At 37.0% G+C, this 25803-nt stretch overlaps 1 protein-coding gene across 10 annotated transcripts in view; it reads right to left on the bottom strand.

The window, feature by feature from the left end:
- Positions 1-25803, bottom strand: part of LOC106168379 (uncharacterized) — a 56198-nt gene that overhangs the window by 24023 nt on the left and 6372 nt on the right. For 2 of the 10 annotated variants that reach the window (XM_087010530.1, XM_087010529.1), the window contains exons 10-51: positions 25565-25699; positions 24779-24805; positions 24383-24497; positions 23598-23794; positions 23310-23424; positions 22552-22832; positions 21954-22071; positions 21377-21480; positions 16263-16352; positions 15768-15882; positions 15030-15169; positions 14571-14702; positions 14246-14360; positions 13388-13755; positions 13067-13184; positions 12694-12806; positions 11723-12013; positions 11332-11446; positions 10807-10970; positions 10457-10568; positions 9942-10240; positions 9676-9790; positions 9073-9317; positions 8775-8864; positions 8322-8436; positions 7633-7793; positions 7047-7164; positions 6558-6820; positions 6077-6191; positions 5587-5846; positions 5230-5344; positions 4738-5039; positions 4384-4498; positions 3877-4157; positions 3511-3625; positions 3024-3283; positions 2660-2774; positions 2167-2426; positions 1793-1907; positions 1379-1527; positions 1006-1120; positions 420-607 (exon numbers count right to left, since the gene is read on the bottom strand). In XM_087010530.1, the coding sequence (XP_086866656.1) occupies positions 420-607; positions 1006-1120; positions 1379-1527; positions 1793-1907; positions 2167-2426; positions 2660-2774; positions 3024-3283; positions 3511-3625; positions 3877-4157; positions 4384-4498; positions 4738-5039; positions 5230-5344; positions 5587-5846; positions 6077-6191; positions 6558-6820; positions 7047-7164; positions 7633-7793; positions 8322-8436; positions 8775-8864; positions 9073-9317; positions 9676-9790; positions 9942-10240; positions 10457-10568; positions 10807-10970; positions 11332-11446; positions 11723-12013; positions 12694-12806; positions 13067-13184; positions 13388-13755; positions 14246-14360; positions 14571-14702; positions 15030-15169; positions 15768-15882; positions 16263-16352; positions 21377-21480; positions 21954-22071; positions 22552-22832; positions 23310-23424; positions 23598-23794; positions 24383-24497; positions 24779-24805; positions 25565-25699 (6876 nt within the window). The remainder of the gene's footprint in view (positions 1-419; positions 608-1005; positions 1121-1378; positions 1528-1792; positions 1908-2166; positions 2427-2659; positions 2775-3023; positions 3284-3510; positions 3626-3876; positions 4158-4383; positions 4499-4737; positions 5040-5229; positions 5345-5586; positions 5847-6076; positions 6192-6557; positions 6821-7046; positions 7165-7632; positions 7794-8321; positions 8437-8774; positions 8865-9072; positions 9318-9675; positions 9791-9941; positions 10241-10456; positions 10569-10806; positions 10971-11331; positions 11447-11722; positions 12014-12693; positions 12807-13066; positions 13185-13387; positions 13756-14245; positions 14361-14570; positions 14703-15029; positions 15170-15767; positions 15883-16262; positions 16353-21376; positions 21481-21953; positions 22072-22551; positions 22833-23309; positions 23425-23597; positions 23795-24382; positions 24498-24778; positions 24806-25564; positions 25700-25803) is intronic. The other 8 variants (XM_087010534.1, XM_087010532.1, XM_087010531.1 and 5 more) reach the window with 8 other exon arrangements.

The following is a 25803-nucleotide window of genomic DNA, read 5'->3' on the forward strand; positions in this document are numbered from 1 at the left end:
GAATCTTGTACTTTAAATTGGCCAGTTTTGTGCAAATATCTGGGATCTAGGGGTAAAACCTTCAACTTTTGAACTTTTTTACACTCATCCTTAAGGCTACTTTGTTATAGATGCACCCACCCAGCACCCATCATGTAATGTTCACTTGTTTCTATATTACAAATGCACCCACCCAGCACCCACCATCTGATACTCACTTATGGTTTCCATACTACAAATGCACCCACCCAGCACCCGCCATGTGATACTCACTTGTGATTTCCATACTACAAATGCACCCACACCCAGCACCCACCATCTGATACTCACTTATGGTTTCTATATTACAAATGCACCCACCCAGCACCCACCATGTGATACTCACTTGTGGTTTCCTTATTACAGATGCACCCACCCAGCACCCACCATGTGATACTCACTTGTGGTTCCTGTGATAACACCACTGGTTGGAGTAATGCCCACAGGCTGTGTGGGTTGGACAGGACCAAGGGTTCCTGGCTGTGGTCTCAGAGTACATGAAGGCTTCTGACAACAGGGGTCTGCAGTGTCTTGGACCATCACACACTGCATGGTGCTGGGCAATGATGACAGGTCGTATTTAGGGCACCTAAAAATATTATAGAATTTTTGTTAGTATACAACAGTTTGAGGTTATATTCTTAATTTATATATAACTGCCATATTTTGCGGCCAATATCATTGAAGTGAGCTAAGACCAGGCCTATAAAGCACATAAGGCATTTAATATTTTAAAATGTTTTTGTCCATGGAATATTACCCTGCAAATTAGTAACAGGGTGCATAATCACAAGAGAATTCATTGCTATTAAAATTCAATAAAAATAATCAAATAAAAGGATGCCAGACAAAAATTCCATGACTTAATGCAGCAATATAGCAGTATTTTTACCTCCATAACAATTTTCCCTATGTCAAACATTTCCAATGTTTATAAATCTCATTAAAAAGAGATAATAAAAAAGTGGTGAGGATCACCCAACTTACCTTTCCGTACACTTGTGGAGCCCTCTGACAGCATCTTCGCACACACAGTTGTACTGGCAGCCATCTTGCCATGTGGCTCCCTGCGCATACTGTCTGCCATTATACACACAGTAATCTAGAAGATGAGGAAAATTATCTTAGATTTAATACCAATACAGAGGAGTACTGTCATAGGTTTGCAGCTGTGACAATTCCTGAACCAGACTTTTGGTAATGCTTTTTTCTCTCAGACACAAACACTGTAGCTTGTTGCTACTCAAACATTTACTAACTAAAAATCCTTATGACCATATATCTAAAATATAACAATATGGCATAAGGTATACCAACAAAAATATCCAGATTTGATGAAATAGTGCAGCTACAAACTCACTTCTGTTGCCGACAACAGGTGGAGCTGTAGATGCTACAACGCCAGGTCCTGGGGTGGAAATTTGGGTGCACTCAGGCTTGGTACAGCAGGCATCCGCGGGATCTTGTACCATACGGCAGTAAGATGGGATATTGGTGTATTTGGGACACCTGTTTGTAGAAAAAAACTTTCAGCAGAACATTAAAACAGAGCTATGTATATGTCGATCATTTATCAAAAGTTTTTAATTTCTCTCTCTCTCTCTCTCTCCTTCTCTCTCTCTCTCTCTCTCTCTCTCTCTCTCTCTCGTATGTTTGATTTAAAACTCATTCAGCTTGCTGCAACATGAGATAACAAATCAATTTTGAGGTTGCACTTTGAACTGGAATTCAAAATGTCAATAAGAAATAATTATTACAACTTCGTAAAAAGTACCTCTCTGTACATCTGTACTGTCCTGTTACCTCATCCACACACACACAGTTGTATGTGCAGCCATCTTGCCAAGTGGCACCCTGTCTATATGTCACTCCATTGTACACACAGTAATCTACAACATAGAATATTCAATATATTAAAAGTTGATTATTTATATATATATATATATATATTTTTTACACTGATGGATCCTATAAAAACAAATACATTTTCAGAAATCTACTTTTTGCTATAATGTATGGAGTGGTACGTGTTGTTAGCTTAATTTGAGGGTGTAAAAGCAAATAAGTGCGGTCTCTGATTAAAATGTTGATTTTTTTAAAAATCTTATCAAATTTCCACTATTTTCAAATAGCTGAAGATTGACCTACTTCTGTTGACTGGGTTAGTGGTAACAGTTCCTGGATTTGGTCTTGGGGTGACGTTACCACCTGGTCTAAATGTCACCACACCTGGCTTCTGAGTCACAACACCTGGGTAAGGTGTCTGGCCTGGTTTGGGGGTCTGTGGGTTAGGATTAGGCTTTTGAGTGGCTGGATTTGGATTTGTACAGACAGGTTTCTGACAACATGGATCGTTTGGATCTTGTGCGAAGTAGCAATTGCTCGGCAGTTGAGCGTAGCGAGGGCATCTTAAAATGAAAAAAAAAAATGAAAGAGTTCATGATAAATATGTATGAAAACCAAATAAATGTTGAATTACAATTCATTTTATACTTGTATACTGATAAAAGACAGCAACAGTCAAATTTTACATTGAATATACTTTACAGAAAATTTAATAATAAAACCTTTTTTTAACCTAAAATTTTAAAGAGAGAAAATTTAAAAAGCAAACATTGGTGATGTTGTGCAAAAAAAGTACCTCTCTGTGCATCTGTATTGTCCTGTTACCTCATCCACACACACACAGTTGTATGTGCAGCCATCTTGCCAAGTGGCACCCTGTCTATATGTCACACCATTGTACACACAGTAATCTACAACATAGAATGTTCAATATATCAGATAATGATTGTTAATTGTTCTTACACTGTTGGATACTATCACAATAAATACATTTTCTGAAATCTTTATTTTTTTTTTTGCTGTAATGTATGGAGTAATGTTTTTGGTCAAATTTAATGGTGTGAAAGCCATAATGTGCAGTCTCTGTCTTACAAATTGAATTTTTTACAATCAAATCAAAATATTTACTAGTATTTTCAAATAGCTGAAGATTGACCTACTTCTGTTGACTGGGTTAGTGGTAACAGTTCCTGGATTTGGTCTTGGGGTGACGTTACCACCTGGTCTAAATGTCACCACACCTGGCTTCTGAGTCACAACACCTGGGTAAGGTGTCTGGCCTGGTTTGGGGGTCTGTGGGTTAGGATTAGGCTTTTGAGTGGCTGGATTTGGATTTGTACAGACAGGTTTCTGACAGCATGGATCATTTGGATCCTGTGCCAAGTAGCAATTGCTTGGCAGTTGAGCATAGCGAGGGCATCTTAAAATGAAAAAAATGAAAGAGATGATAAATATACTGGAAAACCAAACAAATGTTGAATTTCACTTAATTTTTACTTGTATACTGATAAACGACAGCAACAGTTAAATGGTATATAGAATATACTTTACAGAAAATTTAATAATAAAACCTATTTTTCTAGCCCAAAATTTTTAAGCGAGAAAATTCAAAGAGCAAACATCGGTGATCTCGTGCAAAAATAGTACCTCTCTGTGCATCTGTACTGTCCTGTTACCTCATCCACACATACACAGTTGTATGTGCAGCCATCTTGCCAAGTGGCACCCTGTCTATATGTCACTCCATTGTACACACAGTAATCTACAAGATAGAATGTTCAATATATCAGATAATGATTGTTAATTGTTCTTACACTGTTGGATACTATCACAATAAATACATTTTCTGAAATCTTTTTTTTTTTTTTTTTGCTGTAACGTATGGAGTAATGTTTTTGGTCAAATTTAATGGTGTGAAAGCCATAATGTGCAGTCTCCGTCTTACAAATTGAATTTTTTAAAATCAAATCAAAATATTTACTAGTATTTTCAAATAGCTGAAGATTGACCTACTTCTGTTGACTGGGTTAGTGGTAACAGTTCCTGGATTTGGTCTTGGGGTGACGTTACCACCTGGTCTAAATGTCACCACACCTGGCTTCTGAGTCACAACACCTGGGTAAGGTGTCTGGCCTGGTTTGGGGGTCTGTGGGTTTGGATTAGGCTTTTGAGTGACTGGATTTGGGTTTTGAGTGGCTGGATTTGGATTTGTACAGACAGGTTTCTGACAGCATGGATCGCTGGGATCCTGTGCCAAGTAGCAATTGCTGGGCAGCTGAGCGTAGCGAGGGCATCTTAAAAGAAAAAAATGAAAGAGATGATAAATATACTGGAAAACCAAACAAATGTTGAATTTCACTTAATTTTTACTTGTATACTGATAAACGACAGCAACAGTTAAATGGTATATAGAATAAACTTTACAGAAAATTTAATAATAAAACCTATTTTTCTAGCCCAAAATTTTTAAGCGATAAAATTCAAAGAGCAAACATCGGTGATCTCGTGCAAAAATAGTACCTTTCTGTGCATCTGTACTGTCCTGTTACCTCATCCACACACACACAGTTGTATGTGCAGCCATCTTGCCAAGTGGCACCCTGTCTATATGTCACTCCATTGTACACACAGTAATCTAAAACAAAGAATATTCAATATATCAGAAGATGATTTTTTATTTTATTCTTACACTGATGGAGCCTGTTGCAATAAATACATTTTGTGAAATGGAATTTTTTGCTCAAATGTATGGATTGACCTTGTTGGTTAAAACTGAGGGTGTAAAACCCACAAAATGCAGTCTCTGGCTTACAAAATGAATTTTCTTTTTTCAAATCATATATTCTAGTTTAAAATAGTTGAAGATTGACCTACTTCTGTTGACTGGGTTAGTGGTAACAGTTCCTGGATCTGGTCTTGGGGTGACGTTACCACCTGGTCTAAATGTCACCACACCTGGCTTCTGAGTTACAACACCTGGGTAAGGTGTCTGGCCTGGTTTGGGGGTCTGTGGGTTCGGATTAGGCTTTTGAGTGACTGGATTTGGGTTTTGAGTGACTGGATTTGGGTTTTGAGTGGCTGGATTTGGATTTGTACAGACAGGTTTCTGACAACATGGATCACTTGGATCCTGTGCCAAGTAGCAATTGTTTGGCAGTTGAGCGTAACGAGGGCATCTTAAAATGAAAAAAAAAAAAATGAAAGAGATGATAAATATGTACAAAAAGCGAAATGAATGTTGATGCTTACTTAATTTTATGCTAGTCTACTGGTATACATAAAGTCAATCTGACTTACACATACACTGATTCCACAATTCTAAATATTTCTTTCAAATTAACCTGGAAGCTCTTGTAAAACAAGTACCTTTCTGTGCATCTGTACTGTCCTGTTACCTCATCCACACACACACAGTTGTATGTGCAGCCATCTTGCCAAGTGGCACCCTGTCTATATGTCACTCCATTGTACACACAGTAATCTACAACATAGAATATTCAATATATCAAAAATGATTATTTATATTATTCTTACACTGATGGATCCTATAAAAATAAATACATTTTGTGAAATAGATTTTTTGTTCAAATGTATGGATTGACGTTGTTGGTTAAAATTGAGGGCGTAAAAGCCATAATGTGCAGTCTCTGCCTTTCAAATTGAATTTTTTAAATCAAATCATAATATTTTCTACTGTTTTCAAGTAGCTGAAGATTGACCTACTTCTGTTGACTGGGTTAGTGGTAACAGTTCCTGGATTTGGTCTTGGGGTGACGTTACCACCTGGTCCAAATGTCACCACACCTGGCTTCTGAGTCACAACACCTGGGTAAGGTGTCTGGCCTGGTTTGGGGGTCTGTGGGTTCGGATTAGGCTTTTGAGTGACTGGATTTGGATTTGTACAGACAGGTTTCTGACAACAAGGATCATTTGGATCCTGTGCCAAGTAGCAATTGCTTGGCAGTTGAGCGTAGCGAGGGCATCTTAAAATGAAAAAAATGAAAGAGATGATAAATATGTATGAAAACCAAAATAAATGTTGACATTAACTTAATTTTATACTTGTACATTGATAAAAGACAGCAACAGTCAAACAGCATATAGAATATACTTTGCAGAAAATTTAATAATAAAACCTTTTTTCTAACACAAAATTTTAAAAAGAGAAAATTTAAAAAACCAAACATTGGTGATCTTGTGCAAAAAATAGTACCTCTCTGTGCATCTGTACTGTCCTGTTACCTCATCCACACACACACAGTTGTATGTGCAGCCATCTTGCCAAGTGGCACCCTGTCTATATGTCACTCCATTGTACACACAGTAATCTACAACATAGAATATTTAATATATCAAAGGAAGAGTATCTGTATTAATGTCACACTAACGGACTGCAATAATTAGGTTCTGTTGAAATCAATTCAATTTCGAAATATCCCTAAAGGCAATCATTACAAATAATGTAAGTACAACAAATTTGTGGCATATTGCACTCAATAAATTTTTGACATATTGCATCATGTTTTTTTTTTCTTGTTTTTTTAGGGGGGGGGGGATCAATTTAGGGAGAAAGTTTGGAGGTGTAACAGTGTCTGTTAGACATATTTAAAATTAATGTTGTTACAGTAGTACAAAAAATCAAAATATTATTGGAATGATATTAGGAAGTTATAGATTCAATCATATTGACATACTTCTGCTGACTGGGTTAGTGGTAACAGCGCCTGGATTTGGTCCCGGAGTGCCATTACCACCTGGAGTTGGTCTTGGGGTGACATTACCATCTGGATTTGGTCTAAATGTCACCACAACTGGCTTCTGTGTCACCACACCTGGGAAAGGTGTCTGGCCTGGGTTTGGAGTGACTGGATTTGTACAGGAGGGAATCTTGCAGCAACGATCATTTGGATCTGTCACCAAAGTGCAAGTAGATGGCAAGTTGGGGTACTGCGGACACCTGAAAGTTCAACACAAATTTTAACAGTGATCAAGATTAATTTAGCAGATGCAGAAAAAATTAACAGATCTACAGAACACAAGCTAAATTTTATATTTAATCCATGAATGTGCCATACATGTTCACTTTTGAAAATAAAATATACACACCAGGGTATCTATGTGATTTAAAGTTCACCTCAAATCATTTTTTCCCACCCTTATTGGTTTTTAATTAGTGGACTCACCTATCACTGCACCTGTACAATCCTTGGTAACCATCGTAGCAAACACAATCTACAGCACAGCCATCTTGCCACTGCTCGCCATGTTGGTAAACTTTGCCCTTATAGACACAGTTACGACCTTGTAGGGAAAAAGAATGAAAATGAAGTTTGCTCCAATTTATGATAAAGTTTTAATTTAATACAATATATGCAGTGATTGAAATAAGCAAACCTATTAATTCATTAATTAAGCAAGCAAAATCGTCTCATTTAAAAGAAAATTATGGAAACCAAGGAATATCAAATTAATTGAAAATTATTCCCACTCACTACAGTTTAGAATCAAAATATATAACATGCAAACCTTTCCTGTTCATGATTTTGAAAGTTGAAGATATGCTCGCCTTTGTAGGAAAACAATGTAATTGATCAATCAATATATAAGCTGAAAACATTTTACTCTGTACTTAACTTTCATTCAATAGCAAAAATACAAAACAATTCTGAATCATCAGATCTCTTCCATCAAACAATCCTGGCAGTGAAAAAAAAAAAAAAAACATGCACAGTCTTCCATCCCTATTTAAAAGACAAGAAAACCCCTTACTTTGTACTGGTTTCAATGTGGTAGTGGGTCTGAATGGGTTCGGATTCGGGTTTGGCGTGGTCACACCAGGCTGTGGTCCGCAGACCGGGGTCTGACAGCAGGCGTCTTTCGGGTCCTGAACCAGCCTGCACCCCTCTGGCATGGACAAGAACTGTGGACATCTGGAGCAAATGATACCGACTCATCGTATCAGTATATTGTTATTTTGCCAAATGAATTTATTTATTAATTCATTTTATTTCTGTTCGTTTGGAGGAAAAGGACAAAAAATTAATTATTACCAAGTATACCAGTCTGAAGACAGTCAGAGATTAATGTGGACCTTACGAAAAATAAGGAAAATGCAAGTGCCAAGGACAGGAAAGCACACAGCTCTACATGACGGGGAGGGAGGATCTGGGGACAGAAATTCCACACTAAAATATCTGGATAAATCCAGAAGAGAAATCTCTCTACTGTCTCTCAACTTGCAGAATCAACTTCTCGCCTACACACAATTGCACTGTCTCCATTAACTGTCACACCCAGGGTGCAGATAAAACAAATAACAACAAACTAATTGTTTGTGCATTTCTGTTCTGATAGACCAGACTGCTACTTTCCTCTAAATCAGCCATTTGGCAAGAGGCAAAAAGAAAAAAAAGAAGTTTTCTATATCCTTAACACTCCCTGGCTGTCTTTTTACCCACCTCTTTTTGCACTTGTAATATCCAGTGGACTCGTCTTCACAGACGCAAGTGTATTCACAGCCGTCCTCCCAACTCTCACCCTGGCGGTACTGAACTTTATTGTACAGGCAGAAACCTAAATTATAGAAATAAATACTGTATACATACATAATATGCTACTGATTCTTACCATGAGATTTGTGCATGATTGGCATACACACACCAGTTTAAGTATTTCAGGAGAGGGAGGGTAAAAATTTGGAACAAAAAGAGGGCAACAAGAACTTTTAATTGTCAATTTTTTTACATTTGATTTACCATCAAGCACCATAGTATATCAAATCCCCCTAGGACATTTTTTTAAATTCCCAGCAATGTTCAGAACTTAAAGATACCCCGTCCAAGATTTTCTCAATATATCCTTTGGGAAGATTGCTCAAAGGCAGACAGTATCTCTTTAACTGTCCAACTCACCAATGTAGCCTGGTCTTGGGCTTATTACTGGTCTTCTGGTGGTCACTCCCGGGTTTGGCCTCACAGTGTTTGGGCCAGGAGTCTGCTGGCCTGAAGAGACATTTTAGGTAAAGGATAAAATGTAGAGATCAAATAAAGAAAATACAGACATAAAACAATGAAATAAAATATGTGTCTGTGCATTAAAATAGTCTTTTTATTATTATTTTTAATCTATACTAGAATTTTTTTTATACTACTATAGTGAATGGTCATGTTTTAGGGGCAGTTGAATGTAATGTTCAAAAAATGGTATTACCTGGGTTGGGACCCACACTAGGGTTGGGACCCACACTGGGGTTGGGGTTAGGGCCCACGCTGGGGTTGGGGTTGGGGCCCACGCTGGGGTTGGGGTTAGGATTGATAGTGGTGCCCTGAGTCACTGGGCGGGTGTTCTGTCCAGTCACTGGGTTTGTGACTCCACACAGAGGCTTTCTACAGCAGGCGTTGTTCTCATCTCTCACCCAGACACAGCCCTGAGGCAAGGCAGGATAGGATGGGCAACTGCAAAACAATATATATATCTACCATTAAGTTGAACAGCCTCACTGGGACCATCAGTGATGTTTTAAGTTATCAAAAATCAAAAGTGAAATTCTGTAAAAGATTGTAATTGTCAAATAAAAATAATCATCTCAATTAAAAAAAAAAAAGATATAATTTTTAGCCTAAACTACACCTTAATTCAAATTTAGTCTCAAATTTAGTTACTCTGAAGTAACTATATAGTATTATGTATTAAATACTGGTATAGTCCAGTTATAAAAATTATACTGAGGAGTTGATACATTTTGCAAAAATCTGCTTGATTAGATCTCTTAAAAGAATGAGAATGATGTAAAAACAGCTACATTTCACTCACATTTCTGTGCACTGGTAGTTGCCAGTGGTGCCATCTACGCAAATGCAAGTGTAATCACAGCCATCCTGCCATCTTTGACCTTGAGTGTATGTGCGGCCTTTGTATTCACACAGATCTGGCAATAATTAAATTAAATCTTAATTACAAAAAAGAATCTAAAAAACATACAAAAGCAACACAACAAAATAAAATACAAATAACAAATCAAATTGCAATTTTATTCTTAAAGAAACATCTTGTTGAAATAAATCTAAAAAAAAACTTACTTCTCCCTGTGACTGGTTTTCCAATGCCAGTGATAGTTCCTGGACCAATGGGTGTGATGACTGGATTTGGATTAGGAGTGACATTTGGATTGGGGTTAGGGTTGGGATTAGGAGTAACATTAGGATTGGGGTTAGGGTTGGGATTGGGAGTAACATTTGGATTAGGATTAGGATTGGGGTTGGGTGCTATTGTTGTTCCCTCAATGGTTGGGAAGGAGCACTGTGGTTTCTTGCAGCAAACATCCAGCGGATCATTGACAAGTTTGCAGTAAGATGGAAGACTGGAATATGTTGGGCATCTGGAACCATATGGAGACACTATAAATAATTGAACCTCTTTTTTTATATCTTACTTGCCAGCTTAATGAATTTTTAAATATGTTTAACAACCTTGCATCTTTTATGTAATGTAAAAATATTATTTTTTGAAAATATTGACTGCCTTTGAAGAACAAAGTCAGAATATTCTTAGTGTAAATGAAAGTGGGTCCAGTAGAACTAAAAATTCTTCTCACCTGTCAGAACACCTGTAGAAGCCAGTCATGTCATTCTCACACACACAGTCTTGGCAGTTGTTGGTCCATCTCTGTCCCTGTGAGTACTGACGGCCATTCATCACACAGTAATCTGAATGATAAATAAATTTGATGAGACAAAAAAGAAAATATTGATCAAAATATCATCATCATCATTTCTATGTTTGGTAAAAATAATTTGTATAATAGTGAAAGCAATTACTGATCTCAAGTTGGTACCAGTTTGCATGAAACAAAATGAATTATTATGTATTTAATATCTGAGAAATAGATCAGCACAAATCAATAATTTCATCATTCTAATCAATGAACTATTTCCTGATACTTACTCCTAGTTGGGAAGGTAGGGCGTGGCTTGGGTGTGGTACTTCCCAGCCCAGAGATCGGAGGGTTGGTAACAGCGGGGACGGTGCATTTTGGCTTTGAGCAGCAAGGGTCAGCTGGGTCAGCCTGGAGGGTACAGTAGCTCGGCAGGTTGACGTAACGAGCACATCTGCAAATATTACGACCGAGATTTTTTTTGGTAATGTCATATAATATTTCTATCAAAAGTCATTGATAAGCTTGGAAGGTTGACAAAATCTATACTTAATACAAGAAAGTAGTTAAATTAGACTTCTGTGACAAAAAATGAAAATTCCAATAATGCAAGGTTTTTTTTTCTTTTTCCAAAAAAAGTCAAACACTGAGAAAAGGGGCAACAAAAAGTTTCTTGTGTTTCATGTTTCTTAGCAGTCAATTTCCCTGTACATTTACCCTTAGAAAAAACAAAATATTATAAATTAAGTTTCAAAGATGGCGGACAACACCAAATATTCAACATTCATGTGCAGAAACAGATCTCTGCTGATTACCTTTCCGTGCACTTGTACTTTCCTGTCTTTTCATCCTCACAGATACAATTGAAATCACAGCCATCCTCCCATTTCTCCCCAGTCTTGTATTTCTGTCCATTGTACAGGCAAACCTCTGCAAATTATGAAAAAATGTACATAACAAATGTGTATTTCTTTCGACTAGTCGTAAATTAAACATATACATACAGTTGCTGCATTATTAATCTTTTTTTACAGATGAAGGTAAAATAAACTGACTTTTAATTTTTTTTTCCAATCAAATTGTACCCAGTTAAAAGAAATTTGGGGACCAAATATTGAACTTATTAATTATAAATAACTGAATAAAGTGAGAACTTTGAGGCATAGTGAAAGTTTATGTATAAATTCAAACGTTCTTTTTTCTTACCTTCCCTTACTGGAATAACTGGATTGGGGTTTGGTGTAACATTAGGGTTAGGATTAGGATTGGGATTTGGATTGGGGTTTGGTGTGGCATTTGGATTGGGGTTTGGATTGGGGTTTGGTGTAGCATTGGGGTTTGGATTGGGGTTTGGTGTAGCATTGGGATTTGGTGTAGCATTTGGATTGGGGTTTGGATTTGGATTAGGGTTGGGGTTTGGTGTTGGGTTTGGACGTCCAATTCCAGTAATTACTCCAGGAATGGCAGTTGGCACAATCGGCTGTCCTGTCCCTGTTCCTGAAACATATGCCAAAAATTGCTGTATATAGTGAGTTTTTGCATTTTTATTATAAGATATTGTTAAAGATACATACAAAGTCAATTTTTTGTCATAAAAACCAACCAAATGCCAGCATACAGTTTCAAGTAGTATAACTAAGAGAATTACCAAAAGGCATTGTTTAATTTTACCCGAAAGTGATGTTTGAACAGATTTTTCTGCCAGCATTCTATGATGTATATCAATGGGACAGAAAAGTAGGTCACGAAAGTAGGTTAAATTGACAACCAAAAATTTAAAGAAAGGAGCACTCTAAAGCTCTTTTATGGCTGATCGGGTGATTTATTCAGTTTATCCCTTGGCAAGTCAAATTAGGGTCGTATAAGAAACTAGTAGAAGTGGTTTACATGTGTTACTGGGAATCCACGCTCCACCAATGCTCGGCTCGTATGTACCTTTAATCTTGATAAAAACTGACATCCCAGAAATACTCAAAAATTAAAAATTATCACATCGAATAAAATATTTTTTCATCACTTATCATAAACAAAAATTCATCACTCATCATAAAATATCACCAATAACAAAAAAAAAACAAAAAAACAGAGAACCCCACATCAGTTGCCAATTATACTTGAACTGCCTAAAAATATGTGTTCGCAATTTTATAGAAATAATACTGAAATAAAATCCACACCTGTGATGGTTCCAGTGGTTCCTGGGAAGTTGCATTGTGGGATCATACAACAAGAATCCTGGGGGTCGGTAACCATGGTGCAGTAGCTGGGGACGTTCGGGTATTTGGGACATCTGGGAAAAAGTTGACATATTAAAAATAATCAAGCTGCATGTTTCAGATCATCTCTGACTGCGACATAGGAGGTTTTTGCTATGTAGGCATTCAAGATGCACTGCGGGATAAAAAGTAGAATCTTGAGGGCTGGTAACTCTAGCAATTCATCTGTATGGATGTTGAGGTATAAAAGAGTTACTGCGTATAATCAAACTAACTGTAATGAGAAAAAAATTGAGTTAAAAAAATTTTTAGATACTTCTTAATTTCCCCTCACCTTTCGTCACAGACCCAATAGCCTCTAATGGCATCTTCACAGCGGCAGTTCTTATCACAACCATCAGTCCATCTCTGGTTCTGGGTGTAACGGGCATTGTTATACACACAATAGTACACTGAAATAAAAGAAAAACTATTTCCCATTGCAAAGCCAAATTTTTCATGAAGCAATCAATTTTTAATGTCCCTCCAAGACTACAGATAAAACTGTTGTGAAAGAATAAGATTCTTTATAAATGTATCATTTCAGCCTATTACAGCATAAAAAATGCTCAAAAAAGGAGAATAAATCAAAGCATTCTCCAATATATTACGTTACCTTGTTGGGATGGGTTGGGATTCACAACTGGATTAGTACCACCACCTGTGATACCTCCTGGATTGGTGCCTGGATTGGTGCCTGGATTGGTGCCAGTGATGGTCCCTGGATTAGTGCCAGTGATGGTGCCTGGATTGGTGCCAGTGATGGTGCCTGGATTGGTGCCAGTGATGGTGCCAGGGTTGGTGCCGGTGATGGTGCCAGGGTTGGTGCCAGTGATGGTGCCTGGATTGGTGCCTGTAATGGTGCCTTGGCCAGTGTTGACACCCGTGGTGCCAGTAAAGTCACACTTTGGTTTCTGGCAGCAAGCATCGTTGGGATCAGGGATCAGGCGACACTGAGCTGGCAGAGCTTGGAATGTTGGGCACCTGTTACCAAGAAAAGTCGGGTATCTCAACATAATCTGCATTGTTCTTTCTTTCATATTGTAGTATTTTCTAACAATTGGATGGTGCGGTAAAGCTTGGATTTCCCTTTACTTGCTATATAATATAACCTTAATTCTAATCTTTTATGACCTTATGGAACAATTTTTTCATTAGCACAAGTTCATCAACTTCTAACAAAAAGCATGAATTGTCATTGATTTTAAAACTATACTTACAGTAACAAAACCTGGTTACATGAGGTAAACATGATACTGGCTTTAACAATTTTTATCTAGAGATCTGTTAAGACTACCAAGGAAATTCTAAACCAAAAAAACAATCAGTCTTGCATCATCAGTCGGTCAAATTATAAGGCAACTGCTTTGCATAATTCCCAGTCTAAAATAGTTTCAGTCTGAACATGCCTCAGTTAATCCCAGTTTTTATGAAGCTCACTGTCAACAGTGACAGGTAAAATTCTTTAACTTACCTGTCTGTGCACCTATAGTTCCCAGTTGTGTCATCCAAGCATTCACAGCTGTAGTCACAGCCATCTTGCCATTTTGCCCCTTTGCTATATTGTCTTCCCTTGTAGATGCAGTAGTCTGAGAAAATTATCAACCAATTATTCTTGATATATAATAAATAAACTAGTCTTAAATTTTAGCAAATCATCTATTCAAATTGAATTATATAATCAACAATTTGCTTACAAAAATAAAATCATATAACTTGTGTGCACAAATAAGACTCTGTGTGTATGTGTGGGTGCATTCATACATGCATACATGTAATTATTTTATCAAACAACTTACTAGGTCTGGACCCTGGTGCAGGTGTTGGTCCTCCAGGGACCACTGGGTTCCCAGTTCCTGTGATTATTCCAGGAACAGCAGTTGGGATGACCACAGATGTTCCTCCAGTCTGACTTCCAGGAATAACAACTCCTAGAAAACATAACAGAAAACAAAAATTAAAAGATCCTCTGAGTAGTATGAAACCACATCCAATGGCTACAAACATTTCTGAAAAGCTTTTAAATTTTGAAACATCTTTAAGTTATTATATTTTATCTCCAACTAAAAAGACTTTCAGGTTGACTGATCACCAAATTAAAATCCTTAATGTAAAATTTGGTACTCATGATTTGAATTGGCAAAAATTTCATCAATATATAAAATATCTTTAAAAACTGCTAGTATAGTTCAACACCACAGAACTAACATCAACAACATGTGTTTAATGTAAAAAGTGATGGCTTTTTCTAAATATACCTGGAACATTAGTGCCACCAGTTCCAGTAATCTGTCCATAAGTGGGCTGGAAATTACACTGTGGTTTCTGGCAGCAGGCAGGGTCCCTGGGGTCAGCCACCAGGGTACAGGCACTGGGGTAGTCTCTGTAGGTGGGGCACCTGGGAAGAGTAGACAATACTCATATGTGATATTCGCTTTTTAAACAGCTTTCATCCATGTGCAGTGATGCATTTTAATTTGATCTCAAAACCAAATTCTTTATTTATCTATTGTATTCCTTTTGCTCTGTATATTATCAAACTTGTTCCAAAAGGAAAATAATTTCCGATTTTTTTAATTGGCTAAATAAACCCTTATCTTTTATCATATTCAGTGTTTCATAGCTGCATGTATTTATTATTCACTAAAAAATATTAAATTGGAACTTTTGAAGTTACTACTTTACTACATTTATTCAACAAAATAACAGCATGGTGCATGTACTCTAGTAAAAATTTTTTTTTTAAATTTGTCAGCCTGTAGGTTTGAAAATGTATGTGTGGCGTTACGTTTGTGTTTACAATGCAACCCTGCTGTTAAAAAGTTAATCCTTCCAAGTTTAATGACAATAGAGCTTTGACATTACATATTTTATAAAAAATATCATTCCTAATATTTCCCTACGTAACATTTTTGTAGTAATGCCTATTTGTACGCAAGCTCCAACAGAAAAGAAAAAACTCAATGGATGAAAAAAAAATATAAAATCTCTGGTACCTATTGCTGCATCTGTAGAATCCTCGGGAACCATCTTCACAGACACACAAGTACTGGCAGCCATCATACCACTGTTGTCCCGTGGTGTAGTAGCCATTTTTATACACACAGTATTCTGTTAACAAAGTAAAAAGACTAATAAGTGACTGAAGATTACGCTTTTGAAAAAGTAAAAAGACTAAAAAGTAACTGAAGATTACGCTTTTGAAAAATTAACAAAAAAAGATAATGCGAAGGGTCTTTTTAGCTTTTTGCGTTGGATTCTCTGAAGGGGTAGGGGGGTCTGGAAAAAGTCTAAGGCCGCATTCAGAACAGTAGACTAACTAGTTCGCGGGTCAAATATGGTGATCCAATAAAAAGCTTGTCATCTAATCTGCTAAAAGACACTGGATAGAATCCCCGTGGGAAATTATTCAAGTGAATTGGCCATATTTGATCTGCAGAATTGTTAGTCTTTTGTTGTGAATGCGTCCTAAATGATATTTCCACACTTACCTCCCTGTATGGGTGGCTGGGTAGGTCTGTTGGTGACCACGCCCCCTGTTTGCCCTGTGTTACCTCCATTTCCGCCGCCACTGACAGTGCCTACTCAAACAAAATATACATATTCCATTAAATAAATGAATATAAGAAATTCAATATAAAAGTTGCCTTACTGCCTTATATGTGAGACATGTACTGCCATGATTACTAGTATTTTCAATTCAGGTGAAAACTACCAGTTATTTTATGACTTCATTTTTTTTTGCATTACTTCATGAATAAGTCTGATGTGTTGTACTCTCCATAGCAGAGGCAAAATGCACTCTCTCTCTCTCTCTCTCTCTCACACACACACACACACACACACGCATACTTGTCTATGTGTACCAACCGAGGACATCAGCACAACACCATACAACCGAGGACATCTTATTCCTTGGTTAAATCAAAATAAAAACATTCAATTTAGGGTAAAATCTATTCGAGTATAAATGTTATAAATTAATTTTTTATAAAAACTAATTTTTTGCTGACAAGAATTTTACATTCTAACCGAGGACACACACGGACACACACACGGACAGACACTACACATTACAACCGAGGACATGCATGCATCTACATGTAATAATGATTGTACTTTTAATGCAAAGCAAATTTTATATAGCGTTACTTTGCAGCAATTCACATTTTTATGAAATTCTTTCATATTTAAGGTAAATTCCAAAATAACACCAGAGGTGATGATTAAATGAACAGTTATACAATATTTAATGCTGGGCTTTGCCACTTTTTTAGAATTGAAGATTATGAGATAAAACATCAATTAATTTAGGAAAAGAAAGGATACTGATGAAATAAAATAAAAGACCAAAGAAATTCGTTTTCAAACATTTTATTTTCATAATGCTTATTTTCTATTTAGCACTCTTTTATTATCATGAATTTTATATTTTGATAACACAAAGTGTCGTCCATTGGATACAGACTTGCACAGTACACAATTTTACAATTGAGGACATCATGCCAGCAGCACCCAAAATTGTGCTTTCTTCCAATTTGATGCAATATTATATAATGCTTAACAGCGTAATGATCATCAATTTTTTATAATAAAATATTAGTATCATGAATATTCAGAAAATGTGACTAGCAAAGGTTTTCAGGTTCATGGAACTCCAAAGTCATACTTTGAAAATGCTAAATGTATACAATTTACTGCCATTTCACATGATCAACTAAGAAAATTGTTGAGATGGCAAAAATATCAATATAACAAGTTTAAATGTCCAATTTCCTCCATTCCGAACATTGTGAATGATTGAATCTGACAAACTACAATGATACGAGTTCATTTCCATTTTGGCACTTTTTTTACACAATACAAGATAACAGGTTTACCACCATTTTTATATAATCAACTAGCAATATTGTCAAGACGCAGAAATTGTCAATCAACCCATTTTACATATCTAGTAAATTCAATAATGAGACTGTTTACATGCCTGACAATCAAATCTGAGGAAAACCACTTATATACAAATAAAAGCTGAAGTCCCTCAAAACTCAACCAATCAATCTTATTTTTAAATTTGATTTGTATATAGATAACATTGATCACTCTTGTGAGTTTAATGACAACAGGCCTATCGGTTCTCCCTGAAATGTGCTTACAGTGTTACTAATATGCTTTTACTAATAATCATCAGTTCTGTGAATTTCATGAAAACAGGCTTTAAGTTATTGGTTCTCCCTGAAATGTGCTTACAGTGTTACATATATGCTGAAAAAAAAAAAAAAAAAAAAAAAAAAAAAAAAAAAAAACCCAGCATAAAATTTGAAAGAAAAGGGCCTGGTCTTGCTGATTTTCAATCTTGACCATTCTTTTACTAATAATCATCAGTTCTGTGAGTTTCATGAAAACAGGCTTATTGGTTCTCCTTGAAGTGTGTTTACAGTGTTGCATGTACACTGAAAAAAGGAGAAAAAAATGCAAAACTTTTGAAAATAATCACCCCATTTCCTCCATTTTGAGACACTGTATTACACAGTACATGATAACATGTTTACCGTCATATTTATATAATCAACTAGCAATGTTGTAAAGATGCAGAAAATTTCAGACAAACACTAACATATTTACATATCTAGTTAGTTCAATAACGAAACTGTCAACATGCCTGACAATCAAATCTGAGGAAAACCACTTATATATATCAAAACAAGGCACAACTTCCACAAAACTCAACCAATCAATCCTATTTTCAAACTTGATTTGTATATTGGTAACATTGATCACTCCTGTGAGTTTAATGACAATAGGCCTATCGGTTCTCCCTGAAATGTGCTTACAGTGTTACTTATATGCTGAAAATGGCAGAAAAAAAACAGCATAACTTTTGACAAAAAATGGCCCGGATATGCCGATTTTTGATCTTGACAACCCTTTTACTAATAATCATCAGTTCTGTGAGTTTCATGACAATAGACCTATTGCTTCTCCTTGAACTGTGTTTACAGTGTTGCATGTATGCTGAAAAAAGCAAAAACAACAGCAAATTTTCTGAAAAAAAAAGCAGCCCATTATGAAGATTTTCAAACTTGACCTGCGTTTAACTAATATTCATCAGTTCTGTGAGTTTCATGAAAATAGACCTATCGGTTCTCTTTAAAATGTTGCATCGCATATAATATTATGCTGAGAAAAGGGAAAAACAGCAACTTTGTAAAATTGGCCAGATCACACTGATTACGTTGATTGCAATTTATATAGCATTCCTTCTGGGAGAGATCGATCCATAGTTAGTACGATAGGATCTGGGAACGGTCCCTTAATCGTTTTTGCCGTGTGCATATCCGAACTGTAGGCCTATATATCAGGACGCGTAATTGTCGGGGCGTCTTTTTTTTTCTTTTTTTATTTCACAAAGCGGTTCTTGCAAATGCGGTGTTTATGAATATGTGTGCTCTGTGTTAGCGACATGGACCGACAGGGGCCCATTCAAAATATAATTTCACTTCAGTTGTTAGATTTAGTATTTATTTTAGCAGCCAGGTGTATAACAAACAGGTCAGATCTACAGGTGAAAAGAAGTGACTGTAGTTCGCAGAGCCATTATGTAATAATAAATGTTTCATAATGTCATAGCCTTCTTCAAACTGTCAGGGGTAGATTAATTCATAGTTAGCTAAGGGGCCCTTTACACTGGACGGCGTCCTTTATGCGTCCTGTAGTACGGATCCATTTGAGAGTACAAAATTATAATACTTAACTTTCTGACGACTGGCCAATCACCATATATTCATTTTTTTCAACCAAAGCAATGCTTGTACCTCCTTTCTACGACCACAGTGATGCCAGTTTCTTGGTCGCACAAAGGACGCCGCCCCAGTGTAAAGGGGGTTTACGGACGATCCATTTACCCTTTTCATTTACTCTGAAGTATCGAATAAAAGAACTGATGGAATAAAAGTACTGGGTGGAAAAAATCTCGAAATTTAATAAAAGTACTGGATGGAATAAAAGTACTGGGGGAAAAAAACCTTTGCACCACTCCCCCCCCCCAAAAAAAAAAAAATGAAATAAATAAATAAAAGTAAAGAAGAAGAAGAGAAAGAAAAAAGCTAGCTATTGATCATTGTAAAAAAAAAAAAAAAATTCACCAGGTAAAATTCACTCAGTATTATAATTTATCTTAAAAACGGGATATCTAATTTATTTAAATATATATATATATATATATATATATATATATATATATATATATATATATATATATATTTGCCATGAGTTAAATTTCATAATCGTCAGGGGCCGAAGACCCAGATATGTCGCACCTAAGCCGCCTCCGAGAGCCATACGGAGACGTTATTCATAGTAAATTTATTCTCAGATATAAGGTTCGTTTTGCATACCTGTAAATTCCTAAGGGTTTATCTTACATAGAAATGTGATTTAACATCGTTTAAATCATAAATCGGCATGAAATAATTGACGTTTGAAAACAGGCACAACTTCTTTGCTGCACTTGAAATGACCTCCTTAGCTATAAATATGATCCTATCACCTTGCGACATTGCATCATTCGATCGATGTACATGAGTAGTTGTCACTGTTGAAGGGAAAGCACGTCTATTTATAGGAACTGAAATCAGGTGACGCATGTACTGTTGTGTTCAGAGAGCGACTTACGCTTGACCTACTTTCCAGTGCTGTTTGTAGAACAGTCGGTAATGAGTTGAGATCTCAATTTTCTTCTCATTATACTTCAATTTAAGAAAATAAAAAGCGTGACTTGTACTTGTGTAATTTCTCACCGGTACAATATGTATTTAATAAACATACCGGGTGGAAGATTTTTGAAAAATTCATAAGCGTACTGGGTGAAAATGGAGCGTACCGGCGGGAAGAAATTTGGAAAATTAATTAACGTACCGGTACGTTTATTTGATACTTCAGAGTAATTCTTGCACCCTCAAAAGATTGTCGGTCCTAAGATCTACCGAGTGAGCCACAAATTCAGACAGTTCTTTTTTATTTAAACCACTCCAAGTCAGTTGTACTAATAAAGAAGCGTGCCGTAATATTTACAGTGCGATGATAGTTATGTAGTTACGTAACGGCCTAGGAGAGCTTAATTTGATAAAAAAGACCTTTACTTTAAAAATATGAACTTACTGAATATATAGACATCTGAGATATAACATTAGTTTCAGTTTAGTCTGCCCTTTACAGCACAACCGAGGACGCGGAATTTGGTCCGCCCTTTACAGCACAACCGAGGACGCGTGTGTATAGCCCGATTTCAGACAAAAAGTTGGACAGTATTTCTGATACACTCGTGGCGGGAATTTGGCCCGCGCTATACAGCATAACCGAGGACTGGCTCAGAATAGCGTCAAATTTCACCACCTAACTTGAAATGGGCCCCTTTATGCATTCCACTGCTTATGTCAACCGAGGACGTCCTCGGTTGGAGGTGTGTCCTCGGTTAGTGGGTTTCGGGCGGGTGTGTGTCCTCGGTTAGAATGCGTGCACAAGAGCACGCACACACACACACACACACACACACACACACACACACACACTTGCACTCACACACACACACACGTGTGCGAACACGTACCTGGTGCTGAGGTTGGCAGTTTGCAGTCAGGGATCTTACAACACCTGTTGTTAGGATCCTCCTTCAAAGTACAGAAGTAAGGGAGATTGCTGTATCGCTGGCAGCTATGGAGAAAAAGCGAGAAATTCCTATAAAATCAGTATATGGAAATTTTGGGATAAAGATATTGATTTTGCCCCAATACAGTTTATTTCAGGTTTGAGAAATGGGTACACTGGGATAATGTAAATGTTGCCTAGGTAGTACTACTGTGCAGTATTGGCCATGCTAAGCCTTTTAGTGAGTTCCATTACGTAATATCCTTCTTAGTCTTAATGACAAAATGATAAGACTCCAAATTTGAATCATCTAGCATTACTAGTACACTAAACAAAATATTTCGCTAAATATAAAAAAGAAATTACATGTAACTTGGTTACAATAAACCTTGATAACATAACTTATACAAAGACTAGTTGCTTTGAAGTCTAATGTAAATAAATTAATTTAAATGTTCAAATATAATAGGTACATCAGAACTATAGGACACACATATTAGGCAAACAGAAAGGTAAATTCATATCATATTAATACTTACATTTCTGTGCACCTGTAGAATCCAGATGTTGAGTCAAGACACTCGCAGTTGTATGTGCATCCATCTTGCCATTTGGCTCCCTGGGTGTACCTTTGTCCGTTGTAGTAGCAGTAGGTTTCTGCAATATCAAACGAGAGGACTTGCCTTATTTGGTTGTTAGATTAAAGTCTTACTCAAAAAGTTATGGTCAGGTTTTGATATTTTCAAGATAGGTCAGAAATGGACTAACTTAGAATGCTGGTGGTGATCCATTAATTAATTAATAATAATGTGAATTTAGCTGCCTTGGTATTGGCTATGAGTTCTTTTCTAGTTTCAGATTGAAAAAAGCAAGAATGACATTTATTTTATTATCACAGTAAAAAAGCGAATGCCTAATACTTGGAATTAATCCCATATTCTTATAAGTTACAACTCATATCTTTTGAAAATCCTATCCACTACAAAAGGTCAAATATGTTACCATGATAAATAGATGCAATCATGAGAGTCCAAGGACAATGTGTGCCTGTGCGTGCATGCATGTTTGCGTGTGCATGTGTGTGTGTGTGTGTGTGTGTGTGTGTGTGTGTGTGTGTGTGTGTAAGCACAAACTTACCTGTCACTGGAGCCACCGTCGTGCCGACCACCACCCCAGGGGCTGGGTTAATAACCGGCTGCAGGATGCCCCCAGTGTTGGGAGGGCCAGGTTTATCAATGGGCGTAACCACCGCACCTGTGCCAGTGACATCTGGGCCAAAGTTAGGAATAATCACAGGACGTCCACCAGTGACGGAGCCTGAGCTACCCTGCCAGTTACATGAGGGTATTTGACAGCAGGAATCCTGGGGGTCTGTCTTCAATGTGCACTGAGATGGGAGGTTGGGGTAGCGAGGGCATCTGAAATGAAATAATGGTAACAAGGTAGCAAAACTTTCAGTTATAAGATTATAAAGCTGGGCAGCATAATATGTGTATTTCTTTTTTTTTTTTTCAATCTTTTGTTGAACATAGAATTTCTCCTAAAATATTGGCACTCAGGCAGAAAAATCAGATAGGGAATCAGTATATCCAGATGAAGTCTGCACAAGAAAGATGCATCATCTTCGTGTAAATTCTATTCCAATAGTAATAAATATGAATAGGTATCCACTTGACTTATTTCACATGACTTATACAGTCACAGAAACCAAGATTTAAATCACAAACATAATAAACGAGCCAACAAATCAGCTTGTGTTTGATTTTTTACTTCCCATACATGCGTATATAATTCTAACTCGCAGAATTTATTCTCTGCTTTCAGACACAGTCAAGTTTTGTCTGGAAACACTTATCAAATCAGACAAACTTCTGGAGACCTCAAAGAAAGCATACCTTTCCCTGCAGGTGTATTTGCCAGTTGTTCCATCTTCACAAATACAGTTGTAGTCGCAGCCATCTGTCCACATGCGTCCAGCTGGGAAGAACTGGCCCTTGTACATACATCCCTCTGGATGAAAAAAAGAATAAGTATAAAATTCACTGCAAATCTAAAAGCTCTGTAACTGGGATACAAGACACGTACTGCTGATTTGAATGAGAGATTTTAAAGCGACAACAACTACAATATTGGCAGTTACAAACAAAGAACTTAAAGAAAAAAATACACAAGGTACAACTTACGTAGCCCAACTGACGGGTTGGTGATGCCGACATTCCCACTTCCAGAAGGCACAATGATCTCGTAGCCACCTCCGAGGGAGCCACCACTAGTGCTGGACGGGAAGAAGTTGCCGCTGCTGCACTGTACCTCCTTGCAGCATTTGCCCTGGACCTGGACTTCTTTGCACTGGGAGGGGAGATTCTCGTAGGACGGGCACCTAGTAGGGAAGAAGATTGAAAATTGAAAGGTGTACTGTGTCGACTTTCAGAATGTGGCTGATTATTTAAACAGGTATGGAGACTACTGGGCCTGACCGGGAAGACGCATTGCTCTGACGGCCTCAAGAAAATGTACCTGCCGAAACCTTCCACAACTCAGTTCAATAGACCAATCTGCCTTGTTTGAAATAAAATAAAATATTTGGCTAGTTAATGAATGTTAATGAATATTATGCAGAAAGCTTAATTAACGTTGAGCTTTTTTCATCAATTTCAGCAATCTACAGATTTCTTACCTTGTTCATTTCTCCCGCTGACCTACTTAACATATAACCTCAAACGCATGCATGTAACGTATACCTCGAGTAAAATTTCGATCCTCAAGCCTCTGAAGCTTTGAGTCATGGCAGTTTAGTTCCTTACATGTTTCTCAAAAGTTTACATGCTAAGTCATTGCTCTTAAGTCCCTTTAAATAAATTTATTTAAACGACCATTTATAGGCAATTGTAGGAAAAATTATTCTAATAATTCAGTTAAAACTAAAATTATGAAATATCAGGCGGCGTTCTGAAAAGAATTAGCCTACCTGTTGATACACCTGTAGTAACCACCCAGAGCGTTCTCACACACGCACTCCGTGTCACAGCCGTCGCTCCACCGCTCTCCCTGCTTGAACAGCTGCCCCTTGTACAAGCATCGGTCTGAAATACAGTGACGAAAGCTTAGTTACTGAGAAATGGTAATTACAGACGACGGTTTTAAAACAAAAACAAAACGATTGGCGTTTAAATTTGGGCCTGCATTCTTTTATATAGGCCTACGAAAAATTGAAAAGCAAGATATGAGAACTAAAAAGTAATATTTATTCTTAAATAATTAATTATAGCGTGTCATGTATGATCAGAGCAAATAAAACAGAGGAAACGAATTGTACGAAAATTTTTAATTAATATGTTAAGAACAAAATCCAAATATCACTTACCATTTGGTCCTGGAGTCGGGAAAATGACTGGAAAAACAGGGAAGAAAGCAAAAAAAGTTAAGATTAACGTTGTTTCTATTTTACTTATCTCAATCACACTTTATTCGACAATATTCCCATACTGGTAGGTCTACCGTTACTTACTGTACACGCGAACACAATTTCCTATTTCTATCTTGAAAACGGAAGAAAATCTCTAAAATTCACAACTGCATGCAATACCTAAACGCTAAATTTCTTGTTCATTATAGTACTAGTATCTTATTAGGCAAAATATGTCTTGGGGTATATCCCTTTAGGCCTGTGGCGTCCCCGCACGTGCCGGGCGTTACTTTTCCGTAACTTTACTAAGTGCCCCCTCCCCTCCCCCGCCGCACCGTTACTCCCCACTACTCTGGCAAAATGCGACATATGAATTATTCTAAAACCTTGCTATAAATACATTGGGCCCGAAAATAGCACAGTTTTAATCGTCATACAAAAACTGACGAGGGGGAAAGGGGCTGTTTCGATGCGGGTAAAACGTAGGCTATAATAATTTTGCCTGAGTGTAACGATGTGGGGGAGCTAAAACGATAAAGGTACGCCAGGAAGAAGTTGTTGTCTTAGCATCCGGCCAATCATTTAGTACTGAATTATTAAATAAGTAATGGTTTTAAAGACATTTAACCCAGGTGCACGGACGGGTTGATCAATAATTCGTGAGCGTGAAAAAAATTACTTTTTTCTTAAGGAAATGAAAATGATTAAATCAGGCACCGTGTTTTGGGTCCGTTATCAACTTACTGCATTTGTCACAGTATTTCATGCAGTTGTTCTTCACCCAGGACTGGTAAGCTGGCTGATCGCACACATCCTTGCTATAGCTCTTACAGTTTGGAATCTCGTCCTTACATGGTGGTGGAGGGGTAGGTTTGTTAACTGAAATATGGAGAATGCGGAATGTGTAGCGATTTACCCCGTTATATACGAACATCAAAATTAATATAAAGTCGTTTGAAACTTAAATCCGTATATAAATCTAC

This window comes from Lingula anatina, chromosome 4, assembly GCF_051362555.1.
Source record: "Lingula anatina isolate TDL-2025a chromosome 4, LinAna3.0, whole genome shotgun sequence".
Lineage (NCBI taxonomy): Eukaryota > Metazoa > Brachiopoda > Lingulata > Lingulida > Lingulidae > Lingula > Lingula anatina.